General features: G+C 37.9%; 1 protein-coding gene and 2 pseudogenes across 2 annotated transcripts in view; all 3 read right to left on the bottom strand.

Annotated features, from left to right (window-relative positions):
- RYR2 (ryanodine receptor 2) overlaps window positions 1–21,711 on the bottom strand; it is a 779,580-nt gene that overhangs the window by 443,886 nt on the left and 313,983 nt on the right. For both annotated transcript variants that reach the window (XM_077168436.1, XM_077168435.1), the window contains 3 exons: window positions 19,725–19,837; window positions 7,309–7,408; window positions 6,531–6,627 (listed from right to left, as the gene is read on the bottom strand). In XM_077168436.1, the coding sequence (XP_077024551.1) occupies window positions 6,531–6,627; window positions 7,309–7,408; window positions 19,725–19,837 (310 nt within the window). The remainder of the gene's footprint in view (window positions 1–6,530; window positions 6,628–7,308; window positions 7,409–19,724; window positions 19,838–21,711) is intronic.
- Window positions 16,488–17,749, bottom strand: LOC143689426 (SUMO-activating enzyme subunit 2 pseudogene; annotated as a pseudogene).
- On the bottom strand, window positions 17,385–19,558 carry LOC143689425 (SUMO-activating enzyme subunit 2 pseudogene; annotated as a pseudogene).

Raw genomic sequence — 21,711 nt, 5'->3', positions numbered from 1 at the left:
TTGCTTATCCCAGTTCCCTGAGCCTGACGCACTGGCAATGACTTTGAGTAAGGGGAGATTAAAAAATGTTTGCACAACAACATTAACAAGATTTGAAATAATAAAGTCCTCTATGTATTTAAACTTTAAGGAATTATTATTATCATTATATGCAAATAACTGCTCAACCTCGATGCAATCAAGACAAATATAACTCTTCCTTCTTTAATAACATCCCTTAGGCTCCAGGTTGCCAATTTCTGACTCATTTTCTCCCTCAAGTCATGATCTGACATCCATTTTAATCTAACTTCACCAGTGTAAGCATGATGTGAAAAGGGACACAAAGAGTTTTGTTCTTTACTGCCATCACTACCTATTAAAAGCCCTGATATATACATCTCAGGATGTATTGAGATGAAATGTATACAGAAATTACCAACATTAAACCGAGAATAACATCTTCAAGATGTGCATTAGTTTCCTAGGATTATCATAACCAAATGCAACAAACTGGGTGGTTTAGAGAAAGAGAAACTTATTATCTGGTGGTTCTGGCAGCCAGAAGTCTGTAATCATCGCGTCAGCAGGGCCATGCTTCCTCTGTAGCCTGAATGGGAGAATTCGTCCTTGCTCTTCTAGCATCTAGTGGTTTACCAGCAGTTCTTGGCATTCTTTGACTTGTAGACGTATCATATAATCTTCAGCCTCCACAAGGCGTTTTTTATCTTTTTCTTCACATGGCATTCTCCCTTCTCCATCTGGCTGTGCTGTTTTTCCCTCTTTTTTTTTTTTTACATGGGCAGGCACCGGGAATCGAACCCGGGTCCTCTGGCATGGCAGGCGAGCATTCGAGCATTCTTGCCTGCTGAGCCACCATGGCCTGCCCTGTTTTTTCCTTTCTTATAAGGACACCAGTGATACTGGATTAACGGCCCACCCTCCCATTGTGATCTCATCTTAATGCATATCATTCTATCTTCAATGATCCTATTTCCAAAAAAAGATCACAATCTGAGATCCTGGGGGTAAAGACTTCAACATATCTTTTGGGGGGGGGCACAATTCAACCCCCAAAGGGGAGAAGATTTCAACATGTACACAATGTAAGGGTGGATCCAGAACTATATGAAAACATTTTTGAAATTTCCCAGTTTTATCTGCAGCAACAACCATCTGTGTTAGCTTGGAAGCTGCCGGAATGCAATATACGAGAACTGGAATGGCTTTTTAAAAAGGGAATGTAATAAGTTACAAGTTTCAGTTCTAAGCCAAAAAAAAAAAAGTCTAAATTAAGGTATCCAGGGAAAGATACCTTAATTTAAGGAAGGCTGATGGGTCAGGAACACCTCTGTTAGCTGGGAAGTCATGTGGCTGGCATCTGCTGGTCCCTTGCTCCTGGGCTCTGTTGCTTTCAGCCTCTGTTCCTGTGGGGGTTCCTCACTTTGCTTCTCCAGGGCTGGCCTTCATCTCTTGGCTTCCCTTGGCTCTCTCCAGGTTCTGGCTTGTTTAACATCTCATGGCAATGTCTGCTGGGCTCCAAGCATCTCCAAACATCCGTGTCTCTGTTCTCCAAGCGTCAGCTCTGCTCTGAAGCTTCTGTGGCTCTGCTGTTTCTGTTGTTTCTCCAAAATCTTTCCTCTTTTAAAGGATTCCAGTAAACTAATCAAGACCCACCTAGAATGGGTGGAGTCATGTCTCCATCTAATTCAAAGACCATACCCACAATTGGGGACATCACATCTCCTTGGAGATAATCTAATCAAAGGTTTCCAACCTACAGTACTGGATTGGGATGAAAAGAAACAGCTGTTCCCACCAGACTGAATCAGAATTAAAATGTGGCTTTTTGGGGGGGTACATAATCCTTTCCAACCGGCCCACCATCTACAAAAAATCATCAGAAAATCCATTGAAAATTTTTAGTAAAACACCTATTTAACATACTGGATCTCTAAAGCCCAGGAGAGGTGGGAAACAGCAGTTATTGCCAGCAAGCTTAGTCTAGGAAATCTGGGATCTATCACTTACCCTCAGATCCTGAATATTCTCATTTTGAAATGAAATATCAAACTATTGAAACAAAAACTATGTTCAACCATTTGGGGCTTCTAAGCTTCAACAAGAATAAGAAGTCTTTCCCCCACCACACACTATTCTTACATTTGCTTCAAAAGAAAAAAGCATTTTCTTTGATATAGTTTTGTCTCTCTTCCAACAGCTCTACCATAATTTCTTCCACATTGCAGAATCTCTCTCAAACTTTTCTGTCATATTTAGTTAAATGCTGTCTCTTCAGTCTAAGTATTAATATTAATACTAAAACACTTGGTGATCTCTTAATATGTGTCAAGTACTTCAAATGCATTTTCATGTTTAATCTTTACCACAAGCCCAGGAAGTCAGAGCTAATATTTAAGCTGCATTTTACAGATGGGGAAAACTGATATCTGAAGAGATTAAGACACTTGCACAAGTCACATGACTAATACGGCAGATCAAGATCCAAACCCAGACCTGCCTAGCTCTACAGCCCATTCCCTTATCAATCTCCATGATGTTTGCAGGAAGAGCTAGAAGAGCTCTAACCATCATTTGACCTAAAATTTTCATTTAAAAAAATTAGGGACTGAAGACCCAAAAGGCCTATTTTTACTCCTAATTCTACATGAATATATCACATTCAACAATTCATTTACACCCCAATTCTCTTTTGGCTGCATGACAAATTTCCCTTAATTATCACCTCTCCACTTAACCATCATTCTGACTATTTTGCTGACTCTTCTTCTTGTCCATACCTTAAATATCAGTGTTCTGTAGAAATCCACTCTTAGTTCTCCTCTCTGGTTGGTCTATTCCATTCCACTACATCACAACCTTTTTAAATCTATGCCCCAGACTGATTAACACATCCCCATGATCACTGCTCCCTCGATCTGAGTCAACTTATTGTTTCTTTCTTTCTTTCAACTACCTCCTATATACTTGTGCTCTATATACAACTGAAACTTCTTCTAAGTCTAAGATTCAGAAATCCCATTTTTCCACTAGATGTTTCATAGACTTTCAATACTATCCATGCCCAAAATTTAATTCAGACTTTATGCTGGTTTGAAACTCTTATATATCCCAGAAAAGCCATGCTCTTCTAACCCAACCTTGTGGGGGCAGACCTATCATTGGGTGGGACCTTTGATTAGGTTATTCCATGGATATTTGACCGCTACCCATACAAGAAGAGTTCTAATCCACTTACCTGAGTCCTTTAAGAGAGAGACATTTTGGAGAAAGCACAGACGCTTAGAGAGCTCACACAGAGAGCAATGAAATGAAACCAAGTGAAGGGTGCTTGAAACCAGATGGACCCACAGGAGCTGAGAGAGCCATTATGAAACCAAGAGAGAAACCCCAGACACAATCTGCCTTTACTGAATGAAGGTATCTCTTGTTGATGCCTCAATTTGGACATTTTCATGGTTTTAGAACTGTACATTTGTAACCTAATAATTTTCCTTTGTAAAAGCCAATCCATTTCTGGTATATTGCATTCTGGCAGCATTAGCAAACAGAAACAGTCTTTCATAATCAAATATGTAAAATTTCCTGCAATCCTTAGCATCATCCATGTTTATTCAAGTTAGAAACCTCAGAATTCTCCTTGATGTCAAACATTTCCTCATAGTTTCCCTTCAGTTCATCTCGACATCAGTTAATTTTGCCAAAAATATCCCTTGATTATACAATTCCCTCCAATCTTAAACCAGCCAGTGTCTTGTCTAAGATTCTCATCTGCTTTCAGGTGCGCTACTACAATGGCCCTGTCCTAATTGGTTTCCTTTACTCAGACTCTCCCCACTTTTCACCTAATGACCTGAGCTTTTATCTGAAACGAGACCTGACCATTTCACCCCTAACCCCAAGATTCATTTCCGAGTATCTCAAAGTAAATGCCAGTCCACAAGAATGGCACTAAGGACCCTTTAAAAGTTGACCAAAACCACTCTGTCTTGTCTAATTTCCTATTGTTTCCTCTCCATTCTCCATCTTGGTCACTGTGCGTGATGGTTCATTTTGTATGTCCACTTGACTAGGCCATTGTGTCCAGCTGTTTGGTCAAACATTAGTTTAGATGGTGCTGTAAAGGTAGTTTGAAGATGTTTTTGAAATCTACAATCAGTTGATTAAAATACAGGAGATAACCCTCTCTAATCAGCTGATGAGAGAGCAAAAACTCAAGAGCAAAAACTGAGGTTACTCAGATGAGAGACATTCTGTCTAAAACTACATTATCAACTTCTGCTTGAGTGTTCAGCCTGTTGGCCTGCCCTTTAGATTTCAGATGTGCCAGCCTTCACAATCATGTGGGCCAATTCATGAAAATAAACCTCTTAATATATATATATTTTTTCCCCAAATTTCAGTGAACGATCAGGTTATATACAAATAGCTCACTATCTCAGAATTTAGAAATATCAGTTACAACTCCCGAATATGTTACTGCTGTAAGAGCTTACAGTCTAGGAACCTTAGTAATAGGTCCCAACCAGATAATCCATGCTCACCACTCCAATTCTCTGAGTTTATATATTATAGTTAATTCATAGGAGCAAAGCATGATACTATTTGTCTTATTTCTGTCATTTTATTCAACATACTGTCCTTAAGGTTCATTCATCTAAGTTACATGCCTTACAACTTCATTCCATCTTACGCCAGTCAGTAGTTCACTGTATGTAAACACCACAGTTCCCCCTTCTATTCTTCATCCATTGTGAGCACTGCCACCATAAACACCAGTGTGCAAATGTCCATTCCGGTCCCCACTCTCAGTTCCTCCAGGTATATACCTAGCAACCGGGTCTTAAAATCACATGGCAACCCCATCCCTGGCCTCCTGTGGAACCACCACACTGCCCTCCAAGGGGCTGGACCTCTTCAGTTTCCCTACTAAAAGTGGGAAACTTTTAGTTTACTAAAACTTTTTCCTACTAAAAGAGAAAGGTACATCTCTTTCTCTACATTTCCTCTAGCACTGTTTCTCTCCGTTCATTCTTTTTTTTATTTTGTATGCTTTATAACAAGACCACATTGCATTATTTATCCATATGCGTATCCAATTACTGCAGCACCATTTATTGAATTGCTTTTGTTTGTTTGTTTTGCTTGTTTGTTTTTATTTTGGGGGAAGTACATGGACCAAGAATCAAATCCGGCTCTCCTGCATGACAGGCAGGAATTCTACCACTGAATTACCCTTTTACCTCCTCTCCATTCATTTTTAAACATTTTATTCACACATCATAAATCCAACCTAAGTAAACAGACATGCCTTCACCACCAAAACCTACATGAAGACATTTACTTTTCCACTGAATGTAACAAAGGCATTATGTCACAACTAAATGTCAACAAGGAGGGGGTATGGGGGAAGAGTATGGATTCTATGTGGAAGAAAAGGAAATGTCTTCATACATATATTTATATATTGGTTCTGTTTCTCTGGAGGACCCTGAACGAATACACTCTGGAATATTTGCTTTTCCCAGAATTCTTCTGTGTGGAATTACTTTCTTAAACCAACTGCTCTTTGAAATCCCCCTCACCTTTGTTTACACGTCCTATTCCACCATTACCAGCTCTTGCTAATCTACCCAATGCAGCATTTTTAGCTTAGGGAATTTTGCCAGGCTCTGCCTTGTACTCTTCACCGTAAATGCACTGGTGACTACCGCATAGTTCTTCCAAATGCCAGAGCGTCCCAAGTGATTTTCCCAAAGTTATGCACTTTCTAAATGTTCCCTACACTCCTTTTATTAAATATGTTAAAAAATATTAAAATAAATATTTATTAAACAGCTACCTAAGTGCACATGTTAATATTATGAGAAAGGTCCCCTTAAAAAATCCAGACCAATGAATATCTATCTATTCATCTTACTATGTTTATCTGAGATAAATTGCAAAGCACCAGCAATTTAATCGCCCTAAATCTTTTCATGGCTTTGTATCATTTGAGCACTTTTCCCAGTGGATCCAGACTATTTTCATCTAGGCCTAATGCCAAACAGCACTAATATAAGAGAGGTACGATATCAAATAACATATTAAGGGAATTGGTTGGTTATATTATCTACATAAATAAATGAAAGCAAGAGAAAAAGGACTTGAAACCTGGGGCCACTTGAGAACTTTAACTTTGAAAGTAAATTTGAGACTAAGCTTTCTAGAATGAGAATTAATCAATTCTGAAGAGCCTTTAATTAAGTTTTAATTTAACGCAAACAATTCTCCCATTCAGTTTATTTTGTTTGATGCTTTTAAATGTGTTTTAACTGTACAAAAATCTTCAGGTCTTCTATTGGTACACAGCCAAAACATAACACAAGAAAGAAGCTTTTAGGAGGCCAATGGATGAGTCACTTCCAAGGTATGATAAACATTAGTGGCTCACCTTGTATTATGCTACGACCCTCAACAGCCATATCCTTAATTTAAAAAAAAAAATTACAATCAATGGGGGGAAAAAAACACAAGGCTTGAGCACCAACCTCCGTTGCTCTTCCCCGTGCTCTCCTGAAGGCACAGTGAGGCACTCGTCCATGTGTCCGTGCAGCAACCTGAGTACATCACCACCAATCAAGTATCCTGTAAAGATTAAAAGCCATTTGAATTAGGACTGCCATGTCAGCTATTTATAGGCACAGGGGTCATCTGGTCCGGTCTTCTGTTTCCTTAGCCAGGGTAAAAGACGCCTACCGAGGCTTAGTTCACTTGCCAGCTGTAGCATCTGCACCCAGGCTGCTGAGCCCGGCGGTCAGCAACGCTCCCACCAAATTATCTGACCTCCACTGTCATAAAATTCTCCACTATAAACAGGAAAAAGAGGAGGCACATTATCTGAACCTACATTGAATTAGAATAATCAGAACCAACACAGATATTTTCCCCTGGAAACCCTGCTGCATAACCATTGCTGTGGTCCAGCCATAAGGCACTGACCACGGAGGACGAGAACTTTTGGCACGAGCCCACTTGAGCAACACCCTGAGGTAAAAAATTATAGAAAACAAACTCTATAAATCACATGCACACAAATCACATGCAAATACACTCAAGATAACAGTAGCATAAAAACTAGATAAATCTTAACACAAGCATCTTTTAAACGGCAACCTAAATAGGAAGCTTAAATGGTACGTTGTCTGCGCTAAGGAATATTCTGACACACAAAAGCTCCAATTAACAATTAGCTGATTATCGCAATTCTAAAAATGATTGTTGATACTGCATCAAGGATGAGTCCTCTGACAGAAGTGGAGTTTTTACCTTGGGCTGCTTCACTCCCGGAGCTGATAGGGGCCACGCTCCAAAGAGTCTGCTGGAAAGCTGCATCCACATGCAGGCTGCCATTGCCATACGACAAGTGCTAGAGAAAGGGGCAAAAGGAGGCGCTGACGTCAGTCTCTGCTAAGTCTTACTTCAAAGTACTTCTGGCCACTCAAACTAACATCACAGAATTAGAAATGGCCATAGAAAACATCTATTTCAACCCTGTCATTCCAAAATTAAGAAACTGGGTGGGGATGTGGGGTGTGGGAGGGGGAATGAATGAATGAACGAATGAACGAATGAGTAAGAAACAGTTCTTTTTTGACCTGAAGTATTTTTCAGCCTCATCCAGTTACTGATTTAATCCAGTAATCAATAAATAACTGAGAAGAAGTTTACCAAAAGGAAAAAAACCTACAAATGAATAAAATAAATTTTTTTGTAAAACTAGAGACTATGTTTGAAGGCTTACTGAAACAAAAGCGGCAATATAATGCAGGCACTTGTAATTAAAATAATAAATTAAGCTTTCTATATAATGTATTGTGACAGTTTTTTTTGACAATGAAGTAGGTGAACTCTACCGGACCAATGTTTTATTTTTTTTTCTCTTTTAGAGAAGTTGTGGATTTACAGAACAACCATGCATAAAATCCGGGATTCCCATACACGACCTTATCATTAACACGCTGTCTTAATTTTATGGGGATCTCTAGGAGCCTTTATCTGCAATTTGACATAATAAGCATTAGATGGCGATATTTCCTAATAGGACCTGAAAGCCGGCTAATAAATTTCCTCCAAAATTCACATCAGAAATTTCAGATTTCCTTTCTTAAAAATAGAAATGTATTAAAATAAGATCATGTTTCATATCTTGGAGAGTCTAAATAGATGAGTTATGAAATTATAACTAAAGAAAAACAATTTTCATAAGCAGAACCAAATGCCCTGCTATTTTATTAACCACTATCTGGCTGTCCCTAGAATGTCAAACATACATAGAACTACCTATTTTCTTGGAGTCTTCTCAGTAAATATCACTAATAGAACTGTCATGCTTCTGCAACCCTTCCTGACGGTGAAGGCAGTCTGAGATTTTAAAGACTTTATTTTGACATGAACTTTTCCAGAACCCCTCCCACCATGGAGAGGATGTACTCCACCGATTTTCTAGCGCCCAAAGGATCGCTTTCACTTAAATATACTGTTCTCGAGTCCCCAGCAGGGTTAGGAATTTCAGTTTTCCCTTCAAGTCAAAACTGGAAAAACACATTGTGACATACATGCAGTTATTGTCAATAATTTTTCCAAGCAGTAAGATTAAAAGTTTGCCAGATTCAGTAATAGTTCACTCTTTTTTTTTTTTATGTATCATGCCAGCTAAGGTTCCACCATCAAATAAATCTGCTTCTCCAGTGTGGTAAACTCTTTAATTATTTACAATTAATCAATCTCATCTGCTTCTACAGAAAAGCAATGTGTATATATATATATATATATATATATGTTTTTATTGTTGTTGTTTTTTTCCCTTATCACAATCATCACACAAAACTATTTGGTTCATTTATATTACTTTTCTTTTTCTTTCTCGTAAGCTACATAACAGCAAGTTCATGACTGTCTCCCTGGTATCTAACAGTGCTAGCCAATAAACATGGATGCAGGAAGCCAACCAAACCTTAAAAATAAAAAAGTAGCATAAATTTTAAAAATATTTCAAATTATTTTAATTATCTGAGCCAAACCTAGTTTTTTTAAGAAAAAAAAAAACTACAAAATGGTATCAGAAAGTAATCCAAAATTCCCTTTTTTTAAATTTTGAAACCAAGGGAAAGCTTATACCATACTATGCTAACACATAGATTGCCATCATTGATTATTTCATCACAGACTCACTGAATGTACTATGTAGAAGCACATTCTGCCAAATAGCAATAGAACTCATTCCCTAACCCAAAGCATTTGTAATCTAGAAAGGAAGATAAAATATATATACTCAAAATGCACCGAGCCAGCACCTAAAAATGTTGTAAGAGTTATAAACAAAGTGCTAAGGGAACTGAGAAAAGACAAGGCCTCGGTCAGTGTGGTGAGAGGGGAGCTCACAGGCCCGGACCTGGGAGGAAGCTGGCACTTCCACGGGCGGAGACAGGGATTTCCCACGGGCGGAGACAGGGGCTTCCCACGGGACATGGGATTTGCAGGAGCAGTAGGATCACCTGGCCAGAGTCTTACATTTAGATATTTGGAGACGGTATCTCTAAACAAGTGTCTCCACACAATGGATTTGGGTATTTCTATTAATGATGTTAATATGTTAAGTACAAATATGTAAAATACACCAGCATTTTTGTAAGCCAATGTGGAGATACCCATTTCGAACCCAGCAGGAGCCTTACATGTGAAAGTGGCCTGGGCCTCCCGAGCCTTCCAAGAGGTTCTGATAAGGAGAATGGTCCCACCAAAGGGGCAGAGATACGGGAACTCAGAGGGCAGCAGAGTTCAGTCTTTGGGGCTTACAGGATATGCTTAGCAGTGGCGTAAGAGAGAGGCTTGCAGACAAGGGGCGGTGCCAGAGCCAGGACCTGATACTTTAGGTAAAGAGGGGCTACTGAAGTAAAAAAATAATGGGGGGGAGAGCTTAAAATGCAATTTCCAAATCATATCTAAACCCCAAAAGAAAAAATATATAAATATGAGAGAAACATAATAGGAAAATTTTAATCGTAGAAAGTTCCAATAACCTTAAGATCATATTACAGTAATATAAAATTCCTATTTAAAAATGTAGATTTTGATTCAGGAAGAGTAGGGAGGGGCCATCCTATACTGCTTGTCTGGGAACTATATTTTGCATAAGAGGCATTACATGATAGGAGCACAGGGGATAAAGGGATTATATACTATCCCTTTATTTATTTATCAGAAATAAAGGGATAGTATATAAATCACCCACAAGGAGTCAGTTCACTGACCTTTATATGCATTACTTATGGTTTCCTCGTACATATTTATTGCACACATTTAAATTATGACAAGGGACCTATACACTTTATCAGACTGCCGGAGGGGTCCATGGCACAAAAATTGTTAAGAATCTCTGAATCAACTCTTATCTGATACACTGATTCACTCATTTATTTAGCCCTTAATATGTATCAGGCACTTGGGCCCTGATGATACAATATTCTAGATAAATTATCATTCAGTGACAGGGAACATCAGTAAAAAGTCATATCACCCTCTGGGTGGGTTTCAATTTTTTCTTCTCAAAAAAAATGAGAGGCATAGCAGAATGTTCTTTCCAAATGCAGCATTCAAGGAGGCAATTGCCTAAGCCACAGGAAGAAAAGAGAGTCAGGATAAATTAATTATAAAAAAACTAATTGGTTGATACAATAAACTACTTGTGACTGTTAATGATTATTGGCATATTTTTAATGCAACTTGAGGCAACTGAGCTACTTATTATGGAATTAAAGCATCTCTTTATTTTTCACCAGAAGTTCAGAGGTACACAAGAGAGCGATACAGTAAATGTTTATGACTCTTGGAATAGCATTTGTTCACCACTTTTTAGCTTGTAGGGTACTGTTTTTCCCAATTTATTTTTGGTCAGTTTGTTTGGCAAAGTTGTCACGGTTTTTAGAAACTCTGTTTCTATAGGTTACCTGATCAATTGAAAATTAAATGAAAAATACTAATATCTACATTTGAAACAACTCAAACCATAGACCCAAAACTCCTGTGCATACTAGGGTGATTTTACATATGTTCTGACACACGTAAAAATTGTCTTGAGCACTGTGCTTTATGTGGTTTAGTTTGACTTACATTCAGCAATACCTACTTGGCCATGTCGTCTCTAATTTAAATTGTACATTTCTCATATACTTAAGAGGCTTCAATAAAACCTTCTTTTAAAAACAAAAGAGTTCCATCAGTGCAAAGTAATTTTTCTCTTGAATGCTCCAGAAAAGAAGATTAATATATGTTTTCAGATCAGAATATAAACAACAGAAAGATGAGAAAAAACATAATTTACATGAGTGGTTCACAAACGTTTTGGAAAGAAGACCCTTTGTTCCCAGGAAACCGTATGCAGACATTCGATGCATCAAGCAGACAAGAGCAGAACTACCCCAGATGGAGCCCAGGCACAGCACCTCTTCCATCCATGGTGACCTCAACACAGGACAGGCTGAAGACCAATTGCTTAATTCAGTTTTAATTAAAGTGTATTAAATACACAACTAGACAGATTAGCCAAAGCTCAGCCATCCCTATCAGTGAAGGTAAAATAGATCAATGCTCTCAACAGACACCAGAGAGGAAAGAGTTGCAAAAGCCAATGATTGGAAATTTAAAATTAGTTTGTTTTCAGCCAAATGTATTAACTTATTAATTCTGGCCACACCAATTTATCAGAATATGAACCCTGCTTTCACAGGTTAGACCTCTACTTAAAGACAGCTATAATAGTCCTTCTTACACCCAACCCCACCTTTCTCTCCTATTTAACCTTCAGGTTAAATATCTGTAGCTTTTTTAAAAAACAATTTTTAATAGGGACATATTTTAAGGTAACTAATGATAGCAATTTACTAATCAATTTTTATGCACCATTCACAGAGCACAAAGCCCTAACTGGATTAAAGCATTTCATCCTCCTAATTTCCCGCGATGGTTAATTTCCTGTGTCAATTAGACTGGGTCATAGTTTCCAGTCGTTTAGTCACACACTGTCCTGCTTGTAACTGTGAGGGTATATTAGATGGGATTTGCATCTATGAACAAAGGAGGTTGCCCTCAGCAAGGTGGAGAGTCTTCTCGTCCAGTCAACTGGAGGTCTTAAACGAGAAATGAGTTCATCTGATGTCAGAAAGAGGAATGCAGTCTCAACTTCAGCACTGGCTCTTGCTGGAATCTCCAAACAGCCAGCTTCCCCTGGGGAATACCTCCTAAGGACCTCCTCATTGCCCTTATTGGCGTCTGTAGCCTGCAGCCTGCTCTAGAGTTCAGACTTCCATATCCCTCAGTGCTGTGGGCCAATTCCTTTTAAAGAATCTTTTATACATGTATATAAGCACAGCCTGTTGCTTTGTTTCTCTGGAGAATCCTGACTAATATATAACCCAATGAATGAGTTAGGTTACTTATTATTCCCATATTGCAAATGAAGAAACTAAGGGTTTAGATAGGTGGAGTGCTTGGCCCAGGCTCATACATATGAAGTAGTAGCCTGCACTTCAAACTCAGGACATGACTGCAGAGTCTAAACTTTTAACCACCACAGCATGGCTATGAATCGGTGTCAATGAAATAGAGTAAAATAACTCTGTATAGGCAGTAAATCTTGGTCTATTCATAGTCTAATCTACTAGTGTCACTCAGATAAACTCTATATTAATAAACAAATTTGTACCCAACCCATTTTTGGTCATCCAGGGTTCAGTATATGGATATTCCAGCAGCCTCTGTCTACTCCAAGTCCTTTCACTATGCCCTTCCACCAATTTCTACATTCTTCTCACTAAGTGATCTTTGAATCCATAAACACTGAGCTCTACATGCTCACTACTAATCAGGTTGAAAATATGAGAGAAAAATTAACCAGCCCTGTAACTTTAAGTATTTCCTTTAGCATCTCTAACCTATACAGTAATACACTTACTTACTGTCTTATAATATTCTCTTATCGTTCCATAGATATTTGACTTGCTCTCTCAATTAATTCTTTTAGGGCAGAAACCATATGGAACATGTTCTCGGTGTTCCCTGTAGTTTCTACAATACTCTAGTTTCATAGAGATAAAAAATAAAAACACTGACTTCATTACAAGTGAAAGTAAAATTTAAGTAATTTAGTTGGCCAGAGCTCTGAAGCTCTATTATAAAGGAATCTAAATAAGCAGGATAAAATGTAGCTTCAAAATTATTCCTGAATTTTAGTTAATAAAGAAGTTTGTTTATTACCAGAGGTAACTGTGCTGGTTCAAAGCTGTTATGTTTCCCTAGAAAAGCCATGTCCTTTTTTCCTGATCCCATCTTGTGGGGGCAGCCATGTTTTTTTAATCCTCATTCAGTATTGTGGGGGTAGAAACTTTGATTGGGTTGTTTCCATGGAGAGATGATACATCCAACTGTGGGTGAGACCTCTTGATTGGGTTTTCCACGGAGATGTGACACACCGAATTATGGGAGTGGCTTTTGATTAGCTGGAAATGTGACTCTGCCCATTCAAGATGGGTCTTGATCAGTTTATTGGCATTCCTTAAAAAGGGAGACATTTTGGAGAAAACACAATTGCTTCAAAACTGACAGAGATACCTAGACACCAATTTTCGGAGATGCAGATGCCTGGAGAACAGAGCCAACAGAGCCAATACAAGCCCCAGATGTTTGGAGATACAGAAAGTAGCTGCTCACAAGGATGCTGATTGAAACCAGAAGCCAAAGACCCCAGCAGATGCCAGTTCCATGCCTTCCCAGCTGACAGAGGGTTTCCAGATTCATCGGCCTTTCTTGAGTCAAGATGTCTTTCTCTGGATGCCTTAGTTTGGACATTTCTGCAGTCTTAGAATGTAAATTTATAACCTAATGTGCTGGTTTAAAATAATGCATGGCCCCTAGAAAAGCCATGTTTTAATCCTAATCCCATTTTGTAAAGGGAGCTGTTTCTTCTAATCCCTATTCAATACCGTGTTTGAAACTGTAATCAGATCATCTTCCTGGAGATGTGATTTAATCAAGTGTGGTTGTTAAGCTGGATTAGGTGACAACACGTCTCCACCCATTTGGGTGGGTCTGGATGAGTTTCTGGAGTCGTATAAAAAAGGAAGCATTTTGGAGAATGAAGGAGATTCAGAGAGAGCAGAAAATGACGTAGCCACAAGAAGCAGAGAGTTTGCCAGCCAGCGACCTTTGGAGACGAAGAAGGAAGGTGCCTCCCCGGGGAGATTCATGAAACAGGAGGCTGGGAAACAAAGCTAGCAGATGACACTGTGTTCGCCATGTGCCCTCCCAGCCGAGAAAGAAACTGTGACTGTGTTCGCCATGTGCCTTCTCACTTGGGAGAGAAACCCTGAACTTCATCGGCCTTCTTGAACCGAGGTGTCTTTCCCTGGATGCCTTCGATCGGACATTTCTATAGACCTTAACTGGGACATTTTCTCGGCCTTACAACTGTAGACTAGCAACTTACTAAATTCCCCCTTTTAAAAGCTATTCCATTTCTGGTATATTGCATTCCAGCAGATAACAGACTAGAACACCTAATAATTCCCCTTTATAAAAGCCAACCCATCTTTGGTATATTGCATTCTGGCAGCATTAACAAAGCAAAACAGCAATAAAGGTAAGTCTCCTGTATTATAATTGCTATTATTTGCATAGTGCTTTTTAATTCAAAGGTTTCAAATTCATCTCATTGCTTCCTCACAATTAGTTGGCCATTAACAGTATTATCAACATCACCCCCATGTTATAAATAAGGAAGTCAGAGAGCACATAATTAAGTGACTTGCTCTGATAGTGACAGAATTGATGTTAGATGCCGGGGCTTTTGTCAGATTCCATGTTTTGCACTCCTTCATTGCATAATGCTGCTATTCTATCAAATAAACCCCAGTATGTAGTAGAAAGTACAAGTTGCACAACAAAAAAAATGCATAATTATATACAAATCAAAATAATATATGCATGAAATTTATACACTGGAAAGCATGGATGAATTATTTCTACTACTGTTGTTTCTAAGTACAACTACAACTCAAAACGCACATCTCCTGATCAAACTACACCACCTTGTCATACCCAGCGCATACACACAGTAGAGGCTTAAATAATGCTTACATGGCAAGGGGACACATATTCATATACAGCTGCATTGTCCTAAATGTGCATGGTGCATTTCTACCTACATTTGTTAAGAAACCAAAGTAGACAAGTGCTCCAGGAATCCCTACAGAATTTAGACATTTCATTCAATTCAGTACTTTTTACCAGTTATAGGAAACAGTGTTTCACCATGGTCCTGTCTTCATCATTACCTCTTTACACAAAGCAAGTAAAACAAACCTGGTCTTCCTAAAAATGTTTCAAAATGGGAGCAAAATGTATGGCAAACAAAAACTGACTATCCCGATTCCATCCACTCTGTGTCTATGTTTATAGAGTAAAGGTACCAACCACTTAGTTAATCCTAAATTAATCAATTACAAGTGACACTTTGATTTATGATTTATGGCAGCAGTGATATACTTTCTATGACCCAGTATGTGCTTAGCAGCAACGATGTTGCATGTCTGACTTCTGTTTCAATCATCGTTCACTATGATTTCTGGAAATCTGGGGGCCATAAAAAGCTTTACATTAGAAAGTATTTATCTATGGCAAATAGAGATCTTTTAAACTTCCATAACCATTAGGACTTATTCTTAAATGAGAAGAATTCAGCATGCTTGTGGTACATTCAGGATAGACCCCAGTAAGGCAGGAGAAGCACAACTGGGCAGGCATGTTGAACAAGTATGCAGAGGGCATTTATTTGGTCCGTAAGTACAGCACAGTTTGAATTCTGCAAAACGTCAGATAAAAATAACCTGAAACTGTACCCATACTCAGAAACTGGCAACCTACACAGAAATATCAGACGGTACAAGCTAAAAGTTGAGTAAATTAACATTGTTTTACAATAATTGACACAGCGCCATTTAATATTTAAAAACAAGTTTAAATGCATAGGCACTTGATACTTTTTAAAATCTGATTTAGTCAATTCAGAGTGTGAAAATAGTTAGCTCTAGGCAAAAAATAGTTCTACTTCTAATAAAAAATAAAAACAATATTTATAACCAGGTATCAACTTTACTTTACCACAATATTTAAAACTTTAAATGATACCTAAAATATTTACATTAAAAAGGCAACATACATGGTATCTTATCTCATGACTGTCTAGGCAGACATTTTGATCAGAGGGTTTTAAAACTACATTCCTATTTTCAAAACAGCATACTGCAATGTTCCCAATACTTCCAGCAAAATGAATGTTTGCAGCAGGAGCAGTCACTGCCATAAATTTTCTTCCTTTGGAACAAAGAGCATAAATATGGTTCTAGTCAGATGACCTAATGCAATCAGAAGGGTCTGTCTAGAGGCATTTCTGTTCAATCTAATGACATAATATCACCAAGCTTTCTGTCCGTCTATTCTGCATGTGACCTCATTGCACTAACCATCTTTTTCTTGTCTAATTTCTTCTTGTGACTTCTCCCTTCCTCACTGATGTCAGGATTATCTGAAAGACCTTCTTCGTCTGAATCAACTATGAACGTGCCATCTCGTTCTGGTGCCGTGGCCGTGGAGGGCTGAGCGCCACCATTACTGCGGCTGGTTACACTTTTGGCAGCTTCTTCAGCTTGCTTGGGTGCCGCTTTTTCAGGGGGCATCACCAACAACTTCAAACTCAACATCTTCACTCTGAAGGACGTTGATCAATAAATAACACGTAGCTATGAAGGAAGTAATTGGCTTCAAGAGGCTGCCATTTCTAATTCCAAATTCTGACAACTTCTTATGATTACAAGCTTCGGTATTTTCCTCTTTTGAAGATACTAAGGTTGTTCCATTCCTATCTTCAATTTGGATATCTGGCACTACCATAGCAAACTTTTCTTTCACTTTTCTTTCATCACTGTATCTTGTAATTTGAGAACAAGCAATTTATGGACATTCGGCCATGCAGTCATCTCGGGCTTACGTAACAACTGGGGTTGGGAAAATCCAGTACACACGGCACAAGGAGCTTCTTTCTTAGGTTTGGTTGTTTACTCAAAATAAATTGTTCTACACTGGTCCCTTTTTCCTTGATAGAACTTTCAATTCTTCCAATACTATTAAACCAGCATTCATTGCATCAGTAGTAGTTTATGGTAGCAAGGATAATATTTTGTGCCATTTTTAATTTTATATCAATTCTGATCTTTATATTCATCCTGAAAATATGAATCCTAAGTGTTTCAGTTTGCCAATGCTGCTGGAACGCAATATACCAGAAATAGATGGGCTTTTACAAAGAAGATTTATTAGGTTACAAATTTAGAGTTCTCAGGCCATGAAAATGTCCAAATCAAGTCATCAACAAGATCATGTCCAGGGTTTCCCTGTCACATGGGAAGGCAAATAGCAACATCTGCCGTCCTTCTTTTCTGGCTTCTGGTTTCAAATGGCTCTCTCAGCTTTCAGCGTTTCCTGGGCATTTCCTTCTGTATCTCCAAACATCTGTGTCTGTGCCAGCTCTGAGCTCTTTCTCTCTGTTTCCTGTCTTTGATACTCTTCATAGAGGGCTGCCGTAAAAAGGTTAAGACACACCTTGAATTGAGTGGGCCACATCTCCATGGAAAGAACCCAATCAAAAGATCACACCCATAATAAGTATGTCCCCACAAGACTGGATTAAAAAAGCATGGCTTTTCTAGTGTACACAACAGTTTCAAACACGCACACTGAGGTTTGCAACAGAGGTGACACAATCCATTGTAGATGGGTCATCCTTTTCCCATATAAGCTCAATCTCATCCCCTTTTCCTGATAAATGAACTCTCCAAAGTCTCAGCACTCTTTGAAAAAAAACACTTGCATAGCTCTTGACATCTAGAAACCACTGGTCATTCAGACACAACCAGGGTTCATAATGTTGATACAATGCATTCGTTTCTTCACGTTGCCTATGAATTTCAGCCCAGTCCAACAGAAGCAGAGGTTTTGTTTTCTACCACGGTTTATTCACTGTCAACAGATACCTGATGTCATCTTTTCAAAGATTGGTAAAAAGTTTAACTGGATCATAGCAGGTGATATATTAGTGGAAATACATCTATGTCACCAACTTCATTAGATGTTCTTGTTTCAAGTCCCATTGGTTCCCAGGCAACTTTGAGGTCAGCTCTGTCAGGAGATACTTCTTGATCAGCAAACAACTAGTTTCCTTGATTCCCAATCGGTTGAACAAATACATTGCCAAAGCGATGCAATGAATGGGTTCTGAAAGTGTGTTACAAAATGTATAGCCAGGAAAAGCTCTCTGGGTTGGTTCCGGATGATATTCATAACACTCAGTCACACCCTTTTTTTGTAACAATTACTTTTCCAATATAATCGGCAGTTTACTCTCAATAAGGGGGACATCAGCTGCTAGACACATCCTATTTACATGATTGGGGGAAGCTCTATTATCTAAAGTATTCACAATCAGTATAAACTGTCAAAAAAGATGCCACATCATTGTTGAGCTGCATGATGTCATAGGTAGGTAATGATATATAGCTTTCAGTAAAATTGCAGTACACTTTCTCTGAAAACTTGCAGCTTTGATTTTCCAATGTGCTTCTTTTGAAACAAAAACTGCCTGTTGAGGTTCTGACATAGGTTAAAGTGGGAAGAGCTGGTGAGCACAAGGTTTCTGAGGTGCTTACAGCCAATGCCACTTGCAGTACACCAGCATCCAGCCTCCGTCACAGCCAGTGCCTGGGGAAGCCACCAGGAAAGCCTTCCCTCGCGGGAAGACCAGGAGCAGGGGCAGTGGCAGAGGCAGAGGGGGGAGACTTATCTGGGGTTATTTTGTTACGAAGATATTCAAGTAAAATTTCTAGTACCCTGTTTTATATTTGTTTAATTACTTTCTTAATCTTAAAAAAAAGGGTATTTTGCACTGGCATCCTTCCCACTTCCATTGATTTCAATATTCTGCAAACTTTTGTATGTGATTATTCTTCAGCAAAAAAAACAATGCATTAAATAAGTTACATTGAATACATCTAAGGCTCACTCAAAAAATAAAAAATAAAAAATCCGGTGATTAAACATAAACTTCTTTCTTCATCGCCAATTTGTAGCCTCTATCATTTGAAACATGCAATATCAACAATCAAATTAAGCAGTTTATTTTGTCTGTTTCTCTTTTCTTGATACGCAAATCCTTTCTTGACATGCAAAGTTTCTCACACAATACTTACTTTTACAAATATCAGAATAGGTAACCCAACTTTGTTAAAAGAGCCTTTACATTGGGAACAAAATAAAGACCATAGGATTTTGAATTCCTGAACTGAATTAATTTATACATTACTACTAATAAAACCCACAAACTGACACTATCAATATCATGAGTACAAACATCAAGGTCACAAGGAAAAAAACGTGCCTTAATAAACCTAGTAAGCAAAACTTCCCATGTCATGTTATTCTCCCACTTAGGGAGTGATTTATAATTCATCAAATACAGATACATGCTTGTTCATAGGCAATGTTCCTCGATAATTTGCAATCTAAGCCTTAAAGAGATAATTTTATTGACCTTTCATTTATCCTCTCCCCAAGTACATGACCCTACTGTCCATACTTACCAAGTACCTTTCAGAAGACACACTAACTAAGATAAGGTCATCTCCAACCCGTACTTTTTCTCCTTCTGATCGCTGCTTAGAGGCAGGATGTATAGTCCACCAACAAGCCTCACCTGCAGAATGATTGAAACGTGAAATGTGAATTATGCACCTCAATTTAAAATGTATTTTCTCTGTGAGTATCTCCAAAATAAAGGGTGGGAATGAAATAAGTCTTCAAAGTCCTTGAAACCAAATTATGCCATTCACACACCTTCCAGACATTTGATATTAAATGCAAATTAATCTCTTACACCATGGAACTCAAAATAATTGAGCCAGATTAGCTTAAAATAAGACATTCTAAAGTGTGAAGATTCATCTCACCGAAACTGGTTGTGACATTTTGAGAAACTTAGTTATCTTTTTCCCCCAAGCAAGCATTGTTTAAAAAGGATATTTATGCTAACATAAGGCCAAATTCACTAGTCAAGCAGACCCAATTTCATTCATTTAGTTTCCAAGATTTGATTTTCAAAAGAAGTTTGGGTTTTGTAATACTATGGTTGCATTATAACGATAATAAAAAAAAATCGCTGCACTTTATTGGGATGATGATTCAAAAAAGGTATGCAAGGGGTTGTCATAAAAAATTCATGACCCTGTCCCTTTTTATGTATTGTTTTATTTTGCTATTTTAAAATGTGGTCATTTCTGTTCATCTATGGGCAAAATACAAGAGAGGTTTACTACAGACAAATTCATTATAAAAAGATCTGGATATATGTTATGTCAAATAATTTCTTCTAAAACAAGTTCAGCGTATGCCTCATGAGCTCCATAGCCAAACTATTATCTTTCTTTAGTTCAATCACCTAAGATGTAAACTTAGGCATCTAATTCTTCAATATGTTCACAGCTCCTTTCAAAACTCAAATGTATATATTCTATGCAAAAAGAAGAACAGTGTTTTAGTGACACCTGTTATACAATAATTACCCATCTCTGTTGCCTTACTCAATTTATTATTCCATAACAGTTAATTTTTCTTCTTGTCTAACACTCCCATCTTAGGACGTAAGTTCTGTACCAGTAAGGACTTTGTATGTTTTGTTCACTTTGGAATCCTACCAACTTCCAATCACTTATTGTAGGCACTCAATAAAAATTCATTTTGCATCAATGAATCTTTGCATAATAGTTCTTAAGCATTCTTATAGTCAATATGCAATCTGTGCATTGAGCTGCTTGTCTGAAAGCATAATCCTTACTTGAATGACATCGAACAGTGTTCGTTATCTTTATCCACCTAATTCATATATTCAAAGCTGGAGGGAGTTTTCATTCATTCACACAACCAATCACGGAGCACGTCCTATTTGTCAAACATTGCTTTAGTGTCTGGGGATAGCTCAATAAAAAAATTAGAAAAAATGATCTGTCCTTGTGAGTTTAATTCTAATGATGGAAGAAAGACAACAAATAATCAACATAATAAATAATTCAGCAATTCGAAATCAGTAGAGTGCTATGGGGAAAAACAAAGGAGCCTCGTAAGGATCAAGACATGGGGGAAGGATTGACTTGTTTTTGTTATTTTGACTTATCGCTCCATCTCAACGTATAAAACAAGTCACAGATCATGTCAGACTTCTACTTGTTTTGGGATAGATAACTAAAGCCTTTCTTTCTCATTTATCTGTGTGCTAAAGTAAATTAATTAAAGTGGAAAAAAATAGCAAAAATACACAGGAATGACTGAGCCAATATAAAAGGAAACAAGACAACTTTTTGAAAAGCTTATTAGGTTAGGAAAGACTGTTTTATTTTTATCCTTTTTCTTTTGTATTTGAACAACTCAGTGCAGGAAATTACTTTAGAAAGGGGGTATTTGTGATAGGAAATTGATCCTACACCTGAAAAGAACTTAAAAAGAATTGGGCCATTTCCTTCTATGTCTTTTTCCTCTTTTTCTAACATCTATTTTTAATTTCAGAAGAAACCCACA

Source organism: Tamandua tetradactyla, chromosome 7, assembly GCF_023851605.1.
Source record: "Tamandua tetradactyla isolate mTamTet1 chromosome 7, mTamTet1.pri, whole genome shotgun sequence".
Classification (NCBI taxonomy): domain Eukaryota; kingdom Metazoa; phylum Chordata; class Mammalia; order Pilosa; family Myrmecophagidae; genus Tamandua; species Tamandua tetradactyla.
The sequence above is the reverse complement of the archived record's forward strand: the minus strand, read 5'-3'. Positions and strand labels throughout refer to the sequence as shown.